Here is a 25,376-nt window from a genome sequence, read left to right on the forward strand (position 1 = left end):
AACTGAACTTTTCCACAAAATTCTAATTTTCTGAAACACTGAATTTTGGGTTTTCACTATATGTAAGCCATAATCATCAACATTTCAAGAATTAAAGACTTGAAATATTTCACTCGTGTGTGTCATGAGCCTATATCATATATGGGTTTGACTTTCTGAAATGTGTGACAAAAAATATGGAACATTTTCGTGATATTCAAATGTTTTGAGAGAGACCTGTAAAAGCCAAACTTTTATGAAATGAAAACGCAAAAAAAATAACAGGGCCTTGGTCTCACTTCTATCCATTCGAAATGTGGCCGAGCACATCTAGAATTATTGCAACTTCTTTAATGAAGAGGATCTTTAACATTTATCAACACACATGGAATACATATATTTTTATTTTTAGCTTTGGAGCAAAGTAATTTAAAATAATGATTTGGAAACATTTCAATTGGTCCAAATATGCTTGACACCAATAATTCAAAAATGTTGGAAATTGGCTCGACAGCCACAAAGTATGGAGACAAAAGAGGAATCAAGGCTCAAAGGACAGCCTGTGGGATTTAATCTGAATAATAATAATCAAGGAGCTACAGTATACAAAAGGTAAATTCCCAGTTAAAACAACACAGGTTAATATATACAATAGAAGAATAATTTTAAAAGCTGTGTCTAAAGAGGACATTGATGGGGCTAATGTGAGTGCTTGCATGATTAAGGACTTGTTCTAATGTCGGTCTCCAGTGATTAACTTTTGCAAAAAAAAAAAAAAAAGAAAGCGCAATGGACCAGGAGTAAGATTTGAGTTCAGGCCACAGCAGTTTCCAGCGACTTCTGCTGTCACTGTGAAGGAAAAAAGTTTCCTCTTAAGTGGTGATGACATAAGACTAAAAAGAGGTCTTGGTCCAATTTGTTCATGCTCTAATAATACCACTTCAAAAGTTTGGTAGGTTGAATATAAAACACAAAATGAATGTCTGAAAGTTAAATCTGCCCTATTATATTATAGAACAGTCTTTATAAAAAAACGGTAATGACAAAATCCCGGCTGTCAAATTGATGTGCATGGAGAAAATCCAAGACAACCTTTGTTGAACCAGCATCGGTGCAGTCTGCTGTTCAGTTGCTAGAGTTTGGTTCACTCGAGATTTAAAGTGGCATTTCTTTTTCTGCATAATGTTGAACTGAATAACTTCAAAAGATGGTTAACATTGTCCATAAAACACCATTTCTGTATTTCTGTTGCAGATGGCTACAAAGGACTTTTTTTTGGGGGGGGGGGGGGGGGGGGTTCACAGCAGAAAGTGTGATTCAGACGTACCAAAAACAGACACATTTGAATGGAAAGATGCAAACAAAGGCAGAATCATCCCAGGAAGCTCAATGTGAGGCAAAGACTTTTGTGTTTTCTTCTTCAGAGGAGCAAATGTTTCGACTGGACTGTAAATTTGACTACTAGAAATGCAGGAATGTAACAGACAGCTCTGACTTAAATCCATTTATCAGGCCTCTGTGCCGAGTCTGCCCTCCACCCTGATCCAGCTATTTTAAGCAACAAAATCCCCCAGGAACCCGTCTATTTATGTGAACGCCATATGCATAGACGTGTCCCAAACATCAGAAGTTGCAAACATTTATATGCATGCACAGGTACAGCTGTAGATGTTTGCTTGGCTGTGTGGTGACAGCTGTCTGCCTGCTGTGCACGGTATCACTCAACTTTTATCGTCATCACTTTTCTTTTTTTTCCTGAGTGCTTTAAATCTGCTCAACAAACGAAACTTCATCTGGCTGTTGGAAAATAACTCAGCCGAAAGTGCGCAGCAAATGATATCCACCGCAACCCCCAGATTCAGTGTCCATGCACAGTAATGAGATTGACAGTAACATCAAGTAATTGGGAAAAGAGTATCCTAATGGCAACACAATGGCGGAACTGTCGTTAATTTCTCCCTCATTAATATTGAAGCCCCGAGCAGGAGGCACTTAAGAGGAATCAAATAGGTTGCGGAGGTGGGTGTGTGAATTGAGTGGCTCTGGCAACATCCAAATCAGTATTCTGCAGAAAGTTTAGGAAAATAATAAAATGGAATACTAACTTCTTTAGCTGACACTTTTCTTTTCTGTATAAAAGATGCATATGTGTATGTACCTTATGCAAGAAAGGCCTGCTGACAGATGTACTGAATAAGGTAAAAATGATTTAAAAACAAGGCAGAAAAGGCTTGATCACAAAAAAAGTATCCATAGGTATTCATTAAATTCATTTCAATCCATATTTTCCAATTAGGGCTGCGCAATAAGGCAAACACTGCGAACACAATATATTATTGATAGAAATGTATTACAAGAGATATATTTATGTAGATGCTGTCAATCAGAGGACCATTCAAACTCTTGTAAAGAAACCAAAAGTTTAAGTTGTTATCAATTTAAACCATTTTCATGACAGCATTCATGCAGAGAAAACATTTTTATATCTGTTCTATATATTTACACTACTCACAAAAAAAAAGAAAGAAAAAAAAGAGATATTTTAATTTCCTGTGAGATTTATGGAAAATGTAAAAAGAAGTTCATACTACAGAGATATTATAAGAGCAAGGGACTTTTCTCAAACAGGAACCTGCATTTCACACAAAAAAAAAAAAAATCGAAATCACGTCTCCTACATTGAGAAAAAAAATCACCTTGTTAGTCATATACTCACACCATACATGCATTGCATCGATCCAAGTTGAAAGTTGAAGGTAGTGCTGGTCCGTAAGCAATTAATTAAATTTGTTGAAAGATGCTAGATGGGGTTTTTTTCCGGTCAAAGTCAAGGTTTTCTCCATATCTGCCCCTGGCTGCTCCCCGCTGGTATACCAAGAAAATCCACTTTGTATTCCATCTCATTACAATAGTTTACGAAGGTGGTTTTATTGCACATGACGAAACGCAATGCACTTATTTAAAGTATTAAGAAGAGAAAAAACAAAACACTTTAGTCCATTTACAGCCTCTTGGCCATCAAGTCATCAAAGCCTTATTGGTCCTCAGCATCCATGTGTTTAATGTGACTACGGTGGCTTTGACAGAAACCTTGTGTTAACTGTCAATCAACGTCAGTCTTTCCTGTAGATAAATAAAAATCCAGCGATAACAAGGTTATAACACGGTTACTTAGGCTTAAGTGACGTATGTTGAATGCTCAGTAAAAGGGACAAATCACCGAGATACAGATCAAACTTGCTTTCAAGGTTTACTGAAGTTATATATATTTTTTTTCTTTCTAGTTCATTTAAACTTGTTTTTCCAAAAGGGACTGCTCTTGAATTTACTGTTCAAACAGAACATGGCCAGACGTAGTGCTTCTCAGAAGTAGTAAAGAGAAATTTCTCAGAGCTCGAATAAAATGTAATTACCCAAAGGCAGAGCAAATTATAGGTTATCTTTCTTCTTGAACATATAGATCCACTAGATGATATATAGGAAGTCAAAATAACAACAACTATTTCACAGATTCAGTTTTTTAGGCCCAAATGTCCTTTTTTTTTTTTTTACATGGCAACCTGCTGTATACCTCACGTATCTGTGAGACATCTTCGCACTAGAAACAAGCATTGTCTGTAAACAAGCCACCAATTTAACAATGCCAGCCCATTTGTTTTAGCCAAGGTAATCAAACGGTGTTTTATCACTTTGAGGACAACATGACAGTCCGCACTGTCTAAACAATGACTAATGTTGCATCTCTAAGTGATATGACATCCCAGAAGTAATACCCAATTGAGATCATTAGCCAGCACAGGCAGACACTGCACAACGGTAACAAGGATCTGCTTTGCGATCTCAGGTTAAAAATAAAATCAATGGAATTCACTTGGCAAGAGCTGCTGTGCAGAAATGTAAGAAGATTTCAAATATGTCAGTGTATTGTAATATAATTTGTGTTGTGTCAAAGAAAAACATTGATTTCTTGAGGACCAACATAGATGTTCTGACCCAGAACCGAGCGAGGAAAAGATGCTGTGAATATCATATAAAACATATGAGCATATATTTGAAGCTGTGTCCATTTCATTAATTTACTTCTCTCACACAGTAAAACCTCACAACAAACAGCCCCACTGGACTCAATTAGCCATAGTTGAATAAATGGTGTGACTTTCATGAGAACCCAAATATCATCCTACTCCAAATATATCACAAGCAGTGCGGGCAGGAGTGTAAGACTGTGTGAGTGCCTGTGTGTGTGCGTGTGCATGTGCGTGCGTTTATGTTCACATGTTTCCTGTCCTGGGATCTGCCACAAAGCTCCCTTAGCAGCAGTGTGTGCTTGAATATTAACCTCAAATTCGCCACTTCTGTGACTACACACCTGCCTCAGAGAAGGATGAATGAGTGAGGGTCATATATCCAGGGACGAACTCAATGCAGGACTCTGTATTTATGTATCCCTGAAATTGATTATGAGCATGTGTAAGACAGCCGATAGTGATACTAGAGTAGAAATCGCTATGTGCAACAGTTTCAAATCCTGAGTATCCATCATGGCTCAGTTACATTCTACAGAAAAAGGAAGATAGCAAGAGAAACAGCTTCACATTTAAAATGTAGATTTAAAAAATGCATCCTTCCGCCTTCTGTTGATCCTCATACAGTGATGCCAGTGTGTTGAATCCCAAAAATATACTTCTAATACCAGCCTGATTCACACATGGAGGACCGACTGTCACATCCCCACCAGCTGGGTGCTGGTCGACGCATCCTGTTCAGCAAAATACTGAGCTAATCTAGGGGTGGAGGCCTTAAATACCCTTTTTGTTAAAAGATCGACAAGGCTAAAACACACAGATTAAAGAGGCTGGCTGTGGACTAGTGTAAGGATACAGTTGTATCTATTCATTATTGTTTCAATTGCGTTGGGACAGAAATAAAGACGTATTTTGTTTCCAACCTGGTAAATTGTTTTTCAATATAAAGTTGCAAAATAATGTAAAATTAAAAAAACAACAACAACACAGCATTGTTTATATGATTCAATTTGCAAATCAGTCTCATGTAGTCATAGACAAGGTGTGATAAAAAGTAGAATCACACTATATGAATATTTTCCATATGCTCTTTAGGTTACTGCCCCTCTTCTCACTCTCTCTATGCTTTAGCAGCTGTTTCACTGTCTCTCCATCCTCGGCCTCACTCCATGTCCTGCCCTCACCCCTCCCATACTGGTGCCAATGTTTGCTGTCCCGTGTCTCTGCCTCGCTGCAGTTTCCTCTCTCTCTTCTTGCACCTTTGATGTCGGGACCACAACTAAAGCCTGAGCTAATCTGCTGTGGGGCTTTCTGAGCCCGAACCAGGCCAAGGGTTGGAATCAAGAACATGGCACAGGAGCAGAAAGACAAAAAAAAAAGAAAAGAAGAATGGTAAGAGAATAATACCGCAAGATTTTCTTTTGCCAGCACATTTATATGTTAACTTTGTTTTTCACAGGATATGGACTCTTACATTATCTCCCAAATGGGATGGAAATGGAAACTGTCTGAAAACTGCATGGTAGTAGAAAGATCAATTCATAAGCTTGAATGTGTTTTCTTTGAAGAATCCAACAGAAAATCCTGAATAAAGACAAACAGGATTGTGCACAAAATCCAAGCCCCAATATATTCGGATTTTAGGAGTATTATTGAACTAAGATATAATAAGCCATGTAATACAGCACATAAAGTAGGATGGCTTACACAAGGCCAGTTTGGAAATCCAGGAAGAAGCAGCAGCTGTGAAGCAAACACTGAAGGACACAAAAGAAGATATGAATTCCAAGTTGACAAATGATGAAGACTGAAGGCAAAAGTCTAAAGAATGACGAGTAGGTTATGGAGAAACTGCAAGTATTAGCTGCCATTCAGCCTTCAGCTCACCCTTTCATTCTCTCCACTTGGCTTCCACAAAAAGATACGACGAGGCACAACAGACCCACACCACCACTATTTATCTGCTTTACACTAATGGTGCTATTTATGGAAAATTTAAGGGGTAGGAATGCTTCGTTTCTCATCTCAAATACCAACGGATACCCTTTAAAGATAAAACTGTAATAACAGGATAATAGGTTGAAGCAAAGAGCTTTTTTATGCAAAAAATTGGAGAAACTGTTTTTGGAGCAAAGGGTTATGCAGATATATATATTTTAAATAACATCTGACATTTACCACATTATCCGAGAAGGCATATTTAAGTCCAGGGCTTTATTTTTTTTTTTACATTGCAAATAGAATTTGCAAGCATGTAAAAGAAATCAGAGAGCTCCTCCCTGTATTATAGATAATTAGCCTACAGCTTTATTTATGAATCCAACAGATGTAACGCAAGAGTGCCAACGCCAATTTATGCTGACCTAGTAAATTCATAACAGCACTTTTCTTGATGCAGAAATGAGCCAATAATACATCACTGAGATATCCTTGTCCTACATGCAATCCGTTAAGTCTGCTGCAGTTAAAAAGGCCACTTCCTAATGAAGGACTGCTTATTAAACAATTAATATTTGCATGCATTATTAAGGGCACTCGTTTGAAAACTGTACATGTAGAGGACATAAAGTAGAGATAAAAGAGATGGAGAGTTCAGTACCGCATCCTATGAGAATTATTATTATTTTTTTTTAGAGTGGACAGAAGCTGGTCACTCTTTACAAACACATCAAGAAGAAAACGACACCATCAAATAACACGCTAATTCACAGAACATCCTATTGGGCATATAAGAACAGCCAATTATTGTGTCTGCTCAGTGTTTGGATCAATCGATTGAGATTTTGCACCCCAACAGTATGACTCACGGTTGCGAGCCGAACTCTGTGGGTGAAAGCAGGACACACTTGGACGGGTCACCAATCATTCACGGGGCAAACACAGACACACACAGACAGGCCAAGTGCAATATAGAGACACCATTCCACCTAATACGCCTGGTTTTACGCGGGAGAAACAGCCACATGTGCACAGGGAGAACATGCCCTATACACAGAAAGACTTGCAAGACCAAACCTGAACCAAATGGCCTAACCCACGCCAACCTGCGTCTCATGTTTGGAGGTGAAATGGCTATTTGTACATCTCCAAACAACATCACCTTTTACGTAGGTTCAGCCATGTTTTTATTTTTTCATTCAACTCCAACATAGGCCCCGAAAGCTGGCCCTGTCAAAGGATCAGCTTTATCCCAGATCCTTGATTCATATCATCCATGCAAACAGTGCACTAATTAGCCATGCTAAGACAAATCACACAGCTTTTTCCTGGTTCACTGGCCACAGCACCTTCCATAATCCTCCGTTATCACACAGTTGGGAAGGATAGTGCGGCTAATAACACAGTGATATTAGCAACACTGATCTGTGGCTGATAGAAGCAGGCAACACTAGCCGTTAATTCTGTCTACATGAGTCCCAGACCAGACTAATCCCTATTTTAATGTTTTTTTTTCCTCTTCCTCTTTGCAAGCCTCGTCATTGCTCTCTAATCAGAACATCTAATTAAAAAAAAAAACAGGCACCCGCCATTCTCGGCGGGCATGCAGCCTCTGTGTTGAAAGAGACAGAATGGTGCAATGTCAGGAGTAAATGAGCACACGAGACACAGTAGAGTGATTCCGTGTTCAGCATGTACAGTAGGCGCATGTATATGTCCACTCATTAATGTCAGTTATCAACTATCAACTATGAAAGATAAATGAAAGATTATCTTTAAACTTTGATTGTTCAAATTACTTGAAAAGTGCTTGTCCCGCCACTAAAGTCATATTTTATCAGAGTTGTGAAGGGATAGAACTTTCTTTTCTTTTTTTTCTTTCTTCCAGCCATGTCTCTCTGTCTTTGCCTCTGTCTCATTTCTGTCTGTGGGGAGAGTGGGATTAAGAAAGATTGCGGCACTGTGGGATCAATATGATACTGACACCTCTCTGGCACTCTCCAAAAATCTCTACCAAGCAAAAACCCACTTACAGAGGGGGGGCTAATGGATCATATAACCGCCGTATCGCTTTAGCGCGTTACTTAACCCCTGAGGAGGGAAAAGCCACATCTGCAGCGAGTATAACCAGTTATTAAAGGGAGGGGAAAGAAGAACACCTAAAATATAGCTCACTGAACCTGGAGAAAAAAAAAACTGGAAAACTGGAGACTATTTTTGGCCCCGTTTACACAACGTTTTCAAGTGAAAACCGAAAACAGGAAATAGTTAGCAGGCATTGATATTTTCTATGCAATGAAGTGACAACTTTAACTCATTACAATGCATTACAAGAACAATAATTCTAACATTGCAGAGTAGTTGTGAAAAACTCCTAAACAATTGGTTTATTTTTTTGGTTTTGTTTTGTCATCATGTTGTATTCTCAAAGATGAATCTTTTCTGTGAAGCTTGAAAACAAACAAACAAAAAAAAACCTTGTGGGATCAATACTCCTGATACGATCATCATGATGAATTCCTACAAGTATTAAATGAAGTCGCTGACTTTCCCTCCATAGGTTCCCCACAGCAGCTGAAGCTTTCTTATGGCGGAATCCAACAATGCCTGTCACCTTGTGCCTCCCCGTCTTTATTGATGCAGTTGAGGAGAGTTTTTATGTCGGCACGCTGCCCTGCGGCCTGTAATTGCTGGTCAGGGCACGTTCACTAGAGTTCATAAAAGGTTCCTCTGTAAATATATTCAGGTTGACCTAGCGTCACCTGAAAAAAGAAAGAAAAGATGGTCTCTGATGAATGGGAGAAGGAAGGGAATTTCATAGCCACTCTCACACACAAACACATCAGAACCAGATGAGAAGTGATTTCAAAGTGACTGGAGCAAATCCCATACCGCACGGGTAACCTGTCCCAAAGAAAACGAAGACATAATATAGACATACGAGGAAGTCCTTGATTTATTTCACCTTGCAGGTCGTCTCATTTTCCTCTACCAATTCCTGTTTTCTCCTTTCATTACAAGCAGTGAAGTGTCAAACACACAAGTATAGGAATATTTCATGAGTTTTCTGAGGGGTCATTCGTCCAAAGGGGGCAAATCTGCTGTGTTATTTTTCTAAATCTGGCAAAACATCCAAAATGAGAAGGATTTCAGGGATTAAATGTAGACCCTGAATGACTCCCCGTTTTTTTTTTTCTGTACTATTTGCCAATGCAGTTTTGGGTGTTTTAAGTATTTATTAAATACAAGCATCATTGTCTACAAACAGCTGATTGCTCTTCTCGTGTCATCGTAATCGTGCTTGATTCAACAAAAGCAACCGCATTTGCATTGGTAATGCAGGGATTTGTGTGACGCCCTTGGCTAATGTTGTCATGTCAAATTACTCATCCAGAAGGCCGTGTTTGTTTCATGGCGAAGGCAATACATGTGTTTGTACTCTTTGATGTTATATTTGCATCTGTGAACAGGCAAGGTTACAGACAGAGACGGGGTATTTTGCGGTTGAATATTGACCCAGATCAGACATCTCCGTCCTCTCAGGGGATGCTGTGAGACAAGATATTCTGCTTTCATTGCAGCATGGTCACTACACACATAAAGACATTGCTGTCCTTTTGGTCATCGGTAAAATTCTGATTGCCTGCTTTCAATTTACATGTTTAAAAGGAATCAGATTTTGTTTTCCCCATTACTGTCTTGTTTTGAAAAGTAATTGCAGTCAAAAGGAATTTAAAAAAAATAAATGGTAATCTGGTTCGCAAAAACAGAAAAATATCCACCCCCCCTCCCAGTCTGTCACTCCTCTGAATCTCTTTTGCTCAAAACACATGATATCCCCCTGCCTACACACAGTCTGAATCTTGAGGCTTCCTACAGCTTCTAATTACCCGTTGGGTAAGTTTACCGAGTGGCTGAACCCAATCAAGTTCATGAGTGTGTTTGCTACTGTGATCGGAAGCAAGGAAATGATAAAGCATTAAAATGTATCCTGTACTTTCACTGCCCTGCCATTACAACCAATGCATATAATTGCTGCACCCAATATCCTCTACAACATGGGTGTCCAACATAAGGTCCGTGGGGCAAAATTGTCATGCAATAGGCTCCAGTCCAGCAAATTGTAAATATTTCAAAGAAAATATTGACTATGCTAACACATATCTTAAGACAACACTGAGACCTGAACGTAGATACTGAGAGGTAATGCTGCAATAAAAGATAGCTACCTCATTACAGGCAAGTTGTTTTTTTTTTAAACATGCACAATTCAACAGCTACAGAAGAATTTCATTGTTTTGTTTTCGTTTTTTTTGACATTTCACTGTATTTTTGCACCAGAGGGTATCACTAAAATTGGCATTTTCTCTGGTGATTGTTCGTGTTTTGGGAAAATATTGCCATTTTCATCACATATACTCTAGACAACAACAAAGAAAATCTTTAAAGTTTACGTTTAAAGGTTATCCAGGCACTGTTTTATCGGTCGAGCCAGCTCAAGATGAAACTGGGTTGTATGTGGCCCCTCAACTAAAATGTGTTTGACACCTCTGCTCTTCCACTGACTGCTCTGTGACGGTTAACCCGTCTTAGGCGTTTCTTTCTTCCAAAGCATGGTGTCTTGTGCGTCCCTCTCCCGTCTGCTTTACCTGGGCTATTTACTGTGACTGATTAATGGGCCAGTGTGACAGCCTTCGACCCCCTGTGACACCTTCTGGTCTGACCCAATCATATACTTAGAGAAAGGGTGAAAGAGGTCAGCGTCATTTTGTTGTCATTTTGAAAGAGGGCAGTATAAAAAAAGGAAACAAGGAAAATGGACCAGGGCCATTCTTAGAATCCTGCAGGGAGGCTGAGGTAAATAAAAACATCTGGCATAAAATGAAAGTGCTGACTAAAGCCTTAATCAACTGCAATTTCCAGTCATATTTAATCAAACTATATATGGAATGTTTCTTTAGGTTAGCCACACTTGAGACATTAAGTGATTTCACAGGCGAGAGAGATAATGGAAAAATGCAGAAAACTACATTTTTAACAATACTGATTATGGGGCATCCAAATAATCACTTTTAATATTACAAAATAATTAGAAATTAAGTAAGAAGACTGTGAGGCAAAGAGGGTACGTAGTGTTTAGGGGATTACAGATAAAGAAAAAAAAACATCTTGGATAAGAGGATTATTCACAAACAAATGTTGTTATTGTCATAAATGTACCACAGTAAAGTTGTGACTAAGCTGTAGACATGAATCCAGTATTCAATTCCCCTAAGAGGATATAATGACAAGCATCTTTTTAAACTTGTATTTATTCACTTATTTAGTAGCATAAATAGAATAATGTATCTCAAAAAAGCTCCAAATCCATTTGCAGGTCTGAGGCGCCAATGTGCCTAACTTAAACTATGTCTCTGTGTACAAATCATAAGCCATTAGTGTATCTGTGGGACTGTTAAAAGCGACAGATTGGATCCCAATGGTGCAGTGCTTAGTAAAAACAACTAAAAAGACACCCAGTCGGGACACACTGTTGTGGCCCATTACCTCCAACCTCTGCGTGTTCTCTGGTGTCACTGGAAGAGGAGGGGTGAGGTAACACATGGCTAGACATGCTTACACAAACACATTGCTACCCAGGCTGCCTGCCTCGGGGGAGCTGGTTTATAGGTTAGACTAAATATTGCCAAGAAAACTGCAGCACCTGCTGTTTTCCCAACATAACACAGACGATCAATGACAATTAATGATATATAATCAACAAAAAATAGAAGACTCCCCATTTGCTGTGGTGTAGCATTGACAATGCAGCTGAAATAGGCTTCACCTTGAGCAAACACACAAACAAAAACACGCACACACATACACAGGCAAGCTTTGGCCCATTTTTTTTTTAACCTTGCGCTCTTCTCCCCTAAGCTCTCAGCCTCGGCGACGTGACAGAGTGAGTATCGTGGCGTTGAGTGCCGGGGTGAGCCAATCTGCAGCATGGCACCAGGTGTTGGAGATAATGTTCCACTGAAGAATTTCTTGGCGGGTGGTGCAAAGTTCATCATCAATGCCGTTTTGATCGATGACGCGTCCCAGATTGAGTCGTCAACCAAGTGCTGCTGTTAATAAATCCTGACTCAGACAAACAAGACTTTGCGGGATCATAGTGGAACGACTGGCAACGAGAGCTATTGATCCACTGGTCAAGCCAAGACTAATAAGCCAACGACGACCGTTTCTGCATACAGTGAACAATGCAAGAAGAAGAAAAAAAAAAGTGCAAATTGGGGGAAAAGTTTTTGACAACTAACAGACTGAAGGAAAACTGAAATTGACACATTGGGTTTTGGAGACAGATCTTTCAAGATCGTTAAAGCTATTTTAAAACTCCCAGGTCTGGGGATGTTGCCCTGTCTCGTGAAAGTTTTAAGTCTGTCATATGAGCGACCACACTACACAACGGCTTTACATCAAAGTAACAAGGCCAGACGCCATCAAAGGTGGGAGAATTGAAAGAGATTCCTACAGACAGGTGAATGCCTGGAAGACTTTTGGTGTAGAACTCAATTGTTTTCAATAGTGACGTTATATATGGTTGTGATTGACACAGCTTTCCAGTTTAATACAGAGATAGCAAGTGGGTGGAGGAGACTCTCAATGCTACTTTACCTTTTGGGGGCTATTTCCAATGGTCCTGCTTAGTGTGATTCATTGGGTTGTATTAGGCTCCACACACAGTGTTATTGTGGAAGTTAAGAAGCAGAATATACAGTATGTCAAAGCAGCTTGTGTTTCTATGTTTGCACCATCAGGTGTGATGGTGAAAATGTCAGTGTGAATATAAAGGAAACATGACAGGAATACAAATACCTCTGTCTCAATGATAACACAAAGGTAGCACCATGACAAATCAATACAATATTGCATTTCAGAAACTTCTACTGCAGATATATAGAACCTCAGCAAAGCAACTTTATGTAGACGTGTCCTCCGCAGGGAGAAGTAACAAAAGGTTAAAAGGTTGGTGCATCTGAACCCTGATCCGTTCAGAGGTGAAGCTGCATAAGAACATGAGAAGGTGTGATGGATGTACATGCATATAAAAGCCCTCGGAGCGCAAGATGAGGGACTTTGACGTGATGATCCTTGACATGCAGCACAGCTTCATTACCATTCTTCACATCAGACCAGAGACATTTCTATCTCAGTCAGTGTTTATCTCTACATGAGCTCGCTCAGTAAGCTTTTTGTAGCAGATGTGTAAAGTTAGGGAAACACATGCGTCAACAGTCACTAGTATTTGTTAATGCCCAAGTCGAAAGCAAATCCTCCAATACGCACTGCTCTGATACCTTGAGCTGCGTCTCAGACACTAAAATCAAAATGCACTGCATGCTTCACATTATTCTTAGTTTATGTATGTTTTGGAAGATTTCTATGCGAGTTTTATGATGAGCATACCACTTACAGTAAATGAGCGAAGCCTATAGACCATCATTAGACCAAACTATCCACTTGTGCTCGATGGCACCTACACAGCAGGAGGAGAGAAACAGACACGGGTGAGGAACGACAGGGAGAGACAGAGAAGGGGAAAGAAATGCCGAAGTGACGTGACCAGACTAGTGATGTCGTGGTGAATTACGGCTAAAGCTCCAGAGCAAAATGCTTTCTTTACTCCCAACAGTCCGTGTTGTGGGAAACAGGCCACAGCATAATAAATGGATAAAAATGTATTCAGAATTCACACTGACACCCACTCAACCATCTTGCAAAGCCTATTTAAAACGCATCCATGCAAAAATGCCCCAGCATACTCTACCAATACTCTGTATTCACATGCTGAAAATGACTGCCTTTGCACCGGAACATACATTAAATTACATTTTGAAGCAATAAATTTGACGGGATCATAAGTGGACAACTGCTTATTCTTCTGCTACCAGGCAATAAAATGGTCATAAGAAATTCTGCGCTACCATCCACCTCTATCCACACTTTGACTGCTCCTGCTTTAGAACTGGAGAGGAAAGTACATCTGACAGCCAACAGCTTGATGTGACACAAGCTGCTGGGAAGACCCACTGAGAGAGTATGAGGGACAGATCTGTCACCCCCACCGTGAACAGCAGTTGGCATGCACACGACATATTTGCATACAGGTGTAAATATAAACACGCTCCCGTTGCATTATTTACATGCATGCCAACATAGAAAAGAATCTGGAAAAGAATCATCTGGAGGTATACTAAAACTGAATGTGGAGGGCAGTTAATTCTGACTGATATCTCCCAATGTGGGAAAAACTTCACAGGTGTCTTTGAAAACACAAAACAAAAGTTAAGGCGTTTATCCCCACAAAAACGAAACACTCGTATTGCTGTAGCTCCCATTGGAAAGCACAGAAAACAGCCTCTGGACTTAAAAAGCTTTTCCAAAGACCATTCACTCACTCTCAGGTGAGCTAACCTAACAGCCAATCAATATAAATCCAGTGTTCTGTACTCTCCTCCAACAGCTCCTTTTTCTCTTTCTGTCTCGCTCATATAAACATACACACAGACGGGCTGGAACAGACTGACACACATCAGCACTGCAGGGATAATCCAGACACTCCCGAAATGTTAGTGTCTTGAGTCCATAGGGTGTAGGGTTAAAAGAAAGAAGAAAGCACAGGGATCAAACCTCATTGGGCTCTAATATCTTCTAACAGAAAGAAATGAGTTGCATTGACCCAGGCAGCCTTGTTGTTGTCAGTGTTGGATACATGAAAAAAAATGGAAGGTGAGGAATAAAAATCTCAAGGTATTACTTTTATAAACTTTGGAAAAGTTACCATGATGGATAATGACGACCTATGTTTTGTTTTTGAACACTTTCTGTAAAATAGTGCAATCACTTAGGTCAAGTATGGGCAATATTTAGACTTACAGTTTTCCAAGTGTTGAAGAACTTGATGAAAATGTAATGCCATGGAAAACAATTGAGCACCCAAGACAATTACAAGTCAAATAGCTGTGAATTCCACTTAGTAGCAAGTGGGCGAATGAAGGTTTGGCATTTATCAGATGTTATTTATATTGCCTCAAAGTGGATGCTGATGAGGAGGAAAATCAATGTGGATACAAACAGTGTAATGGTAATGTGTTCCCCTGTGCGGGCAATACCGGAGAGCTCATGTGAGGGTGCTGCCGAGTGGCGGCTCAATTCACTCGCCATTTTCACCAAGCTTTCCCTCCGTCACATTCCTTCAAACCAATCTTTATGCCTTACACCCCCCCACTGCATTTCTTAAAGCTCACACTGAACCACTGCCAGTCAAAGCTCTGGTTGGTTCAGAGCTGAAGACGACTGAGATCAGTAAGTTTTCTGTGTTTTTTAAAGACAAAAAAACTCCACATACATTAGACAATATAGGGCAAGGTCACATGCTTTTGATGTGTACCACTCAACCTATTGGTAAGGTGATAATCAATACAACCCCTAAAATTCAAGCAGTAATGATCAACTGGCTAGTATAGTGGTGGGAAAGCCTTTCCGACAGAAATCTGGAGCAATCACACAAACCATATTGACATTTTGTCCAGGCCTCTAAATGAGTTCCCCAAGCAATGAAAAAAGTATGCAATTTATATACAAATCGTGCACTACTCTTTCCATGAAAAACCACACGATTAAATATTTTAACTTATCCTAAAATATAATAAAAATAATACAATAAAATAAAACTTTATCTATAAGTAACAACGGACCTGAATATTAATATTTTGCTTTCTTCTCTCCAGGCAGGTAGGTTTTTACAACATCAACGGTATGTTTTAAAACCCGCTTGCCTGAAAATATATAAATAAAGCAACATACTTATGAATAAACTAAAGGCATAATGAACTTAATTGCACTGACTTGAACATTGTTTCGTAACACAGACAAGTGTTTAAAAGCCACAAAACAGATGAGCTATGTGAGGGGGAAAAAGTAATCCACAGCCATTATGCACTAGTCATTCACCGACAGAATACGCTTTCAATAAGCACAATATTTGGCCACAATCTGGGTAATAGTAATTCTTCCACACATTTTTTTTTTTTTTTTTTCATATGCTGTTCTTACTACGTCCTGCTCTCTTTGAAATTCTCTGTATAAAGCCACCTGCAGCCCTTGGAGCAAAAATATCTCGACTGCAAATTAGCTGGTGAGTGTGTCTAGTGTTGGGACAAGACGTTTGAAGTTGTAGTAAGTGGTTAAAACTCAAGCCAGCATAAGAACAAAACTGAAACAATAGAGGCAAGCCAACACGTCTGCACGGTGTCCTCTGTTCCCTGTGCTGCCTTTTCCTTCCAATGTGGATGATCAACTGTGACTTGCATGCTGCATCGCTTGCCAACAGACCTTCTCTCTCCTCTCAAGTCACTTACCTTCCACTGTTTTCCCTTTTTTCTTTTTTAAGACAGTTCAGCCGTGCCTCAGGTGCACTACTCAGCGTACCCCCAGCAACAATTACGATTGAAAATCTGTAAAGATATTTGGCCACCCAACATGCCAACAGAGCCAACTAAGTGTGGGACAACAAGCCGATGACATTGTGAAATGTGCAAAACAAGCACAGTCAGGCTGCGTTTTGAAGGAGTTTGGGAAGTGATCAACTTCCCGCTGGCTAAGAGGAGATTCAATGAGACTAATAACAGGCCACAGTGGAAAAATCTCCATCTTGAGACTGTCAGTCAAGTTCTCATCAGAATGTGCTTCAGCATAACTACAGAATGAATGAGTGAAAGTGACGTGTTGTTTCCAAGAGATGACTGAATAATTTTTTTCTCAACCCATTCCCTTTGTCAAGAGTTCTCTACCCTAATCTCCATCTTCCTGTCTCGAGTGTTTAACAGGTTGGGCGAGGCCACCCCTTGTCCCGTTTTGCTTACAGCCTGTTTGTTTATTTTCTCCTGAACTGTCAAACATCGATTTTCATTTTTTTTACTATTCACCTATGGCAAAATTGTTTTCCTTACATACAAATAGTGAATCCAGCCACTTGTGAGAGAGGAGGAAAAAGTGGAGGAGTGTGAGAGAGCACATCTGTTTGCGAAACTTCTTAAAGCACCGGTGTAAGTACATAGTCTGGATGAAAGTATGTATAGCCATTTGCGCCCATATGGACACCGCTCTGTTTGTGCAAGTGCATGCGCGTGTAGGTGAAACAACACTATTCGGCTGGTGGTGGTAATCGAGCTCACTAATTACTTCCTGAGCTGAGAGAGTTGTCAGAGAGAGGAGGAGCTGCCACAGATGGTGAGAGACCCACACTGACGCCAGGATATCCTACCTCTTCATCATTAGAGCTGAGCATGTGTGTTTGTGTGAAACTGAGTAATTGAGAGAATGAGTGAGAGTGGGTGACCAAGATTGAGTGTTCAAATTACACTTTAAAGCCACAGAGCATATGATACACCCAGGCAGAGTGTGACACAGCCTGTCAGATGAATTACTGTTATCTGTCGATTTGTTGTTGGAGGACACCAACAGTAACACTTCGGCGGTAGCCATGATCCCGCTGCTCCGGACCTTTCCGAAGCCTGTACACTTCCAGCAGTACTTCACTCTGTCTAATTCATTCCTCTGATCAAGTTTATATGTGCACATCCTGCAATACTGCCCCCCCCCCCCCCCTTTCATTTCACTACTCACCACTGCGAAGAGCCGTCAGTGCCGCTGACCTCCAACAGGTCATAGTCGTCCTCCAGCTGAAAGTCAGAGAAAACCAGGGCAATGGTGTCTCCCGGCTCCGCCAGCACAGTCCAGGTGCAATCAGCGTAGTTGTTATACTCGGCGGGATAATTGGGAGTGGTGATCACCCCGCTCTGGCCCCGCAGTGTCCCTCCACATCCATCATCCGCTGCAGGGTACAAAGTGAAGAAGAAGAAAAAAAAACATTGCATGAGAAATGTTTAAGCAACACAGATGATCACATAGGCAGTGTAGAGATGATTAAATATTTACAGGCAATTTTAAAGTAGTCATTTGTGACCCAACAGAGTATGAACGAGTCGTGCAGAATCCAAGCTGGCTGCTGTTTTTTAAATTGACTAGTGTATTTGCACAAATATCACACGATAGCAACTACTTCAGGTACTGTTTTGAACATAGATGGTATTCAAATATTCATACACTTTTCTGTCAGATACTGTTAAGCTGTCGTTTTTTTTTAAAGTTCAAGATTTTTTTTTTTAAAGTTCAAGATTTTTTTTTGCAGGATTGCCCATCATCCAATATAACGTTGTACTTAGCCGATTTCTGTATATTTCTCTGGTGGAGATGCTGTCCGAGTTAGGAACAAATTATAAAGAGCATTGACAAAATAAATCAAGTGAAATTCAAAAAAAAAAAACAGACATCATATTCCATTTTTATGCCTGACATTATGGATAGCATCACTACTATAGGAAATTGCTGGAAACAATATCTAAGTCTTGTAAAGTACGAGGTCAACATTATTCCATAACCCCTGCAACATAAAGACAATGTCCTCTATATGATATACTTTTAAAACAAAAATGCAATACAAAACAATGTAATTGTCTAATATCACGTAAGTCTATGGACAGACAAAAAGTCTCATCAACTGCAGAACCCCATTAAATACGAGATCACAGAAATGCATGAAGCATGAAGACCTATAACATGGACAAACTGATTCGGTATTCATCACTTCGCTGCGCACCAAATGGCATACTGTTGAACTAAGAGGCATGGAATTGTGCACTGAATTACACCATATTGTTCCGTTGTCTGAAGTTTTTGCCATGGGCCAGCAAGACCGCAGTCACAGGATTTGAAAATACCCCACAGTGCTTTTTACAGTCGGCAGGAATCAGGGTAGGACTCATGATGCAACCTAATGCAACTTGGAGGGAAGTGATTTAATTCTGATTAATTCGGATTTGTGGTAATCAAAGCTACTCTTCCCTCCCAAAGATCGCTTTAAGGAGACCATTAAATAATAAAGCATGCATTTAATGTGTTGTTAGAATAATTGCCTTGTCTCGCTACTGATAAGTTCATTAGTAAATTGAACAATACATTCTACATGCCACTGAATGGAGATACACATCAAGAGATGATTTTTAATGACGTTTCAACATGATTGCTTATGTCAAAGTGTGAGCTTGTGTGGGAATCATATTATGAGTTGCTAGTCACCTGCGTGTGTCGTTCAAAAGAGGAAGGGGCGATTTCAGAAAAAATAAATAAATAAATAAAAAAACGTCTTGTCTATCATCCATCTAGTCGCCACCACAGCAACCCCCCAGAGGGAGGGCAGGGGAGTGTATGGACGAGCAGAAACCTGTGAGGTGTGAACTTCAAATAGGAGGGAAACCACGACAGATGGGCGAGGAGAAGGAGATGAAGAGGATGACAGGTGACATGTGAGGACGGCTGAGAGAAAAAGTGCAGAGGGAGGGTGGACAATGAAGAAAAGAAAGAGATGGCGAGCGAGGTGACAGGTGAATGTTGCAGTGGGAGTGACAGGAAGTGGGATGCGGACTGAAAAAAGGATGAGGAAGTGCATTGATATTCCACACAGGACCGTTTCTTCACACTTGAAGGGAAGTCTCTGACTCCTTACTCCCTCGCTCACCTTGGCTGTCTCCGTCACTCTCTGCGTTTTGTGGCTGGCCGAGGCGAGCGCTGTAACGACAACCGAGCTAAAACCGGCTGCACCGTGGACGATATGAACCCAAACAACTGTGCGACACTTTAATATACTGAAGAGTGCAGAAACTCATTCTTTTTTTTTTTTTTCCTTCACTCAATTGTGGATGTCAGACTTCTTCCCACGGTTGAACAGGACATATTTTCAGGCTGTCACTTAGGATGTCATGGTGTCTCATAAAGGAGAGGCTTCGAAGCTTCTCGTTGTCATGGTAACTCAGACATGGGAAATCCAGGCAATGTACATGAGTTTTAAATATACAGGCATGTTCGTTTTCACCAATATCCACAGCAAGTGTAAGTAAAATGTCACTAACAATGTTTCTTTTTCCTGTAGTATCTACTTCCTCCTCTCTGTACCTTCCCGCACCATCTCTGACACTGGAAGTTCATGATCTGTGCCCATACTGCCTCCATCAAGTCTGCAGCAAATGGATTAGCTTGCTCTCTGATGTCAACGTGTTTGTTGCTTTCCCTCTCTGACAATCCCCAATCGCGAACCGGTGCAGCAGAAAGCCTCCACCTCTGAGCCTGGATCTGCACAAGTTTCTTCCTGTTCAAAGGGCGTTTTTTATGTGTTTTTTCCCTCTCCTCTGTCTCCTGTGTTTACCCATTTGAGATCATGTGCCTTCCTGTGTAAAAGTGCCATGAGATGGCGATGTTGCAACTGGTGCCATATACATAAAACCAAACTGAATTACAATCCCGGGTGCACACACAAAAATACTCAAATTCTTGTGTCAGAGTGTGATGCAGTATGCATCCGCAGTAACATTTTAACTTGTCAGCAATACACCACATTATGGAAAAATATGCAGCTGGAAAAAGAAGAGGTATCATTCAGAAATGACTTACAGTATAGACTGTGAGTAGTCTGAAGCTAAGAAGAATTGCTCCACTCACTGGATGATAAGTGATGTACTTCTTTCGATTATGGGCTAAGAAAACAAATTGAGTATGACGACAGGAAAAGTGAAACAATATCTGTGCCATCGAGGCCTCGCTTTCATCTCTGTCCCAACAGTACTGGCACATTTGCACGCTCCCGAGTCCAGAAGGGTGAACTTGCCAAAATGGTCTGCCTGCTCCCAGAGTATATCGCAAGTCCTGCTCTCGCACATACAGGCAGGATCTATAATTGGAGTGACATTAACAATACACTTATGCAATATGAAGGGGCACTCAGGTGTACACGTTGATTTTTATGTGGCACGAGGAGACCTCAATCAATCACAGGGGGAAATTGCCAGTTTCTAAAACTTGTTGGCGTGTAATTTCTACAGAAAAAAAGGTGGCATAATCACACCCTTGAGTGCTTGAGCATTTTTCTTTTCTTTTTCAGGATGAGGACCGGATGGGTTTGAGCAAGGAAAATAACGGAGCTAGGTTTCAGTCCATTTGTTAATGGATAATAAAGAGAGAAAACACATGGAAGTGACATGACATTCAGTTTCTCATCTGAATAACAATCTGGTACAAAGGAGTGAGGAAATTGTCACACTAAAAATGTCCTGTTCGGATGTAGAGCGCAAGCATGTGCATGTGCCTGCATGTGACTGGGTGGGGAGGGACTGTGCTGGCGCATGAAGCCCAGCCATGTGTGCTCCTATGTGGGCTTCCTGACTCCCGGCCTGGCTGCAGATGGCATAGTGTCTCAGTGGTGTGCTCAGCGGGCACGTTGACACAGACCATTGGCCACACAAACACGAATGAACAGACTCGATCACACAAGTCGACGAATGTATATCTCTGGAACGTGTAAATGTGTTTTACTTACACAAGAACTTACTTCAACACAAAAGAAAGAAAATATCAAAATATTACACCACAGTGGGACTTTTGCCTAGAGTGAACCATTTTCAAGAACTGTCATCTTGGGTCAGACAGCACACACTGGCAGGTGTCACTGCCGCGGGGGTGCTTGCTAACTCTGAGGGAAGGACAACTGGCACAAGCACCTGACTGGGAGCAAACACATGAGGTCCTGCCATGGTAAATAAGATATCAGCATAACCACAAAAAACCTTGTCAGGTCATGTGGAGGCATGTGTAAATATGTGTGTGTCTGTGCAGTTGTATCCACTGGTGAATTTCAATAATAATAAAAAAATAATAATAATGATCTATTTCAAAAGCAGCCAAGTCATTTAAAGGTTTCCAAAAAGTTAAGAGACAACAAACAGACATTTTTGTTTTCACCCTGCAATAGAATTATTGTCAACTGATATTTCCCAGATGGATTCTTTTTTCTTCATCTATTTTTAAATACGATTAGTGATTTTGTAAAAGTTCCCATCAAAACAAACGGTTACTTTCTGGGACACATCTCTGAGCTGCCTGTCAAACCCTTGTGGACTAAAATTGTTCTTAGAAAACCACTGATATGAAAGATCAGAGAAGTGTTTACTCTGTTCACCAAACCATGCTGAAGTTTAGCCCAAAAGCCTGCTTCCTCTTACATACCTCTGCAGTAAGGGAGGGGGAAATCCCAGGCAGCTGTACCAGCTGAAGTGGCGAGGCAGGACAGGGTGGTATGTCCCTCCAGCACAAAGCCTGGGCTGCAACTGTAGCGGATTTTGTCCCCGATGTTGAAGGTGGACCCCTGCTGGTGGCCATTGTGAAGCTGTCCAGGATTACCACAAGTGTAGCTGGGCAGAGCTGAGAAATGAGAGAAGGAAGGACAAAAACAAAGGGAAAATGGAAAGGGGGCAGTTAATGAGGCAGTATGCGGTAAAGCCTGCGGCATTTTGTCACGTTTGCATTGCCAAGAGACTTGAACCAGTCATAGGATATGGAAAGAACCGATAACAATGCGCAGGAAGAGCCATTAGTGACCCGAGCTGTCTTTCAAATATACGCAGATAAAAATCTTATCTTTATAGAATTGTACAAATATTTCTGTGTGGTGGCAGAGCTGCAGATAGAGTGTGACAATCCATAACATAGTCAATAAAACACCACACAATGAACACAACGATAAGATTCAGTTCATGCTAGTCAGATCAGTCATTCACAGATGCCAGGTTGGACATCAGTGCCAGTGCAGTGATGCACATGCATACAAATAGACCAGCTTCACTGATGTTAGAACCTTCTCTAATTGTGTGTTATGCAAATCAAGTTCAAATGAAGTTTAGCCAATGACTCGTATCTGAAAGCCCTTGCTTTAGTTGTTTCATACTAGTAAATGACATGACAGTATACTCGTTGTATCCTTGTTGATATACAATAACGGTATACAAAAGGGGTAGGACCTACAGCACTCTGGCCGCAAAACAAACTGAGTGGCAAGAAGATGGCCTTCTTCATGCTACATTTCAGATAATAAATCCTCGGAGTATGCAAACATGGGCAGTGACCAAACGTTTGTCACAAGAACACAGATACACACTCGCTTCCAATCCAGCTCACAGTCCCAGTCGCACACTCCCACACAGCATGGGACCTGGCCAGGGCATGTGCTGGACTTTGGATGAATCTCAGTGCCACCGCAGGGACTGAGATGAACTCTGGCGAGGACAGAATGGCTCCTGCACAGCCACACAGGCCTACTGGCACATCTCCATTACACTCAATTCATATTCCCATTTTTACCTTATCAGGTGTTTCTAGGTTCATCATGGAAGAAAATATTTAAAAAGCCACCATACCTGTTCATACATTTATAAAATGTTTTCATTTGCTTACATTCAGATAAGGCACAGTAACAACAAACATGTTTGAAACAGCCATAATATGACAGGAAAGAGCCAATAAAGGATTCACAGAATTTGTTTGTTGCCCCACCCCCTTGTAAAGCAGCTAAAACTTCCTTACAGCAAGGTCTGACAAGGACAGATCAATCATTTTACCCAACAGTGCTTTCCACAGAGCTTGAGCCGTGGAATTAACTGGCTGGTAAATAAATAGACTGCAAACAGTCTGTGACCAGTTTACCCATCAGACAACAAACATGACCTCTACGTGCTTGATTTAAAACGTGTGTGTGTGTGTGTGTGTGTGTGTGTGTGTGTGTGTGTGTGTGTGTGTGTGTGTGTGTGTGTGTGTGTGTGTTGCCCCACAGTACAATCATAGATGCGGTGCGAGAAAGAATGACGCTATATCACAGTTTGAAGTGAATACTGACACTTTGTGCTCACATTTGCACTGTGTCCATGGAGGAGAAGGTGAAAGGTTCGCTTGTTGACTGAGAATTTCCAAAACAAAGGCAAGACACTGCTGTTTCAATGTCAGTCTTCATGATTTGGAAAAAGGTACACCTTAGTGACAGAATTAAAAAAAAAAAAAGGCAAAAATGCTTTATCGTATTTTGTTACATGGCAGCAAATATCACGGTACAGCCATGTATTTCTGCACATCGATGGGATAATCTTGCAGTTTTCAGAATGTATGTCTAATCATGTATCACAATCAAGATGTGCTGATTAGTTCAGCCACGCCAATACAAAGCCAGCCCTTCCTATAACCCCATGTTAAAGGTAACAGCAGAACGCATGATCCATGCAGCCCAATTGGGCCTGACTGGGAAAATAGTACCATAATAACCTTTAAATTTAAGCTTTTAAGTTTTTGTTTGTTGCGATGCAGAGTATTCCTGATAGAAATTTACATATTTTCTCAAAACCAAAGAAATACTACAGAAAAATTACTACAATCTCAACATATAGCACATTTAATGGAAACGTTCTCATGCAAAATATAGCTACTCTAAAGAAAGCGGTGTTTTCTTTGAAATTTTTACAATTAGTTTTATGGTTTCGTGGGCCGTATTGGGGCCCTTTTCCGGGCTGGTTTTGGTCCACTGTCCTTATGTTCAACACCCCTTACCTACAGGAAACCCCATGCTTTTCTAAAGTGGTAAACAAGAGGTTAAACTCTGCAGTGACACACTTAGGTCGGAATACCGAGGCGACACCGTACATTTCAATCACTGATTTCATAGCAGGTGTTTTCATCATCTGTTGAAGGCAGAACACCTGCTCGCACACCAAGGACGCCCGAACCGACTCAGATTTACCTTTCGTGTAACTAGTTAGCACTTGGATGCCCTCCCACTGGCCTAATGGCATACTCAAACGACAGACAGACTTGTCATTTTCAGGCTCCACTGTGCCATAGCCTTTATTTTGACCAGCCAAGGCTACGTTATTACAGCTTCCCTTCCATCACTACCAGATTAGCATACGCACAAGGACTCCATCCGATTAGCATATTAGCTGCTCGTACCGAGGCTTCAATGCAGCGGCTTGGCTGTGGGGGGCCCTGTTAGCAAGCATGTAAGTGCCTCATCCCTCAGGTTGTGACCATGTAGGGTTAGACACCGCCATGGTGTGCAGCATATGGAGGGAAAAGGAAGAATGCAGACGTGGAGGAGCCTATGGGCACATAGGACTTTCTTACTGCGAATACTTCGAGACAAGTGTGACTAAATATATTAAAACTGGCCGCAGTCCATTTAGTCTCAACACCGTGATATTGTACATGCTGGCTTGCTGGCATGAATTGCTGGCATGTCTAAATGAAATGAGGCCCCCATTAATGTTATTAATTACACCTGTGCTCCTCCAGTGATGAAAAGTCCAACTATCTGTGAGAATATCCTATTTCTGGATTGGGAGAAAAATGGAAGACTATGATGACAGGTGTGTGAGAAATAGACAATTTAACAACTGATGAAAATGACAGTTTGTGCATGTGTGTGTGTGTGTGTGTGTGTGTGTGTGTGTGTGTGTGTGT

General features: G+C 40.8%; 1 protein-coding gene across 1 annotated transcript in view; it reads right to left on the minus strand.

Moving 5' to 3' along the window:
- Positions 1-25,376, minus strand: part of csmd2 (CUB and Sushi multiple domains 2) — a gene marked incomplete at both ends in the record, with an annotated part of 237,338 nt that overhangs the window by 141,453 nt on the left and 70,509 nt on the right. The window contains 2 exon segments of the mRNA XM_080484336.1: positions 17,616-17,823; positions 22,104-22,298. Of these exon segments, the coding sequence (XP_080340462.1) occupies positions 17,616-17,823; positions 22,104-22,298 (403 nt within the window).

Source organism: Lipophrys pholis (assembly GCF_963383615.2).
Source record: "Lipophrys pholis genome assembly, chromosome: 17".
NCBI classification, from domain to species: domain Eukaryota; kingdom Metazoa; phylum Chordata; class Actinopteri; order Blenniiformes; family Blenniidae; genus Lipophrys; species Lipophrys pholis.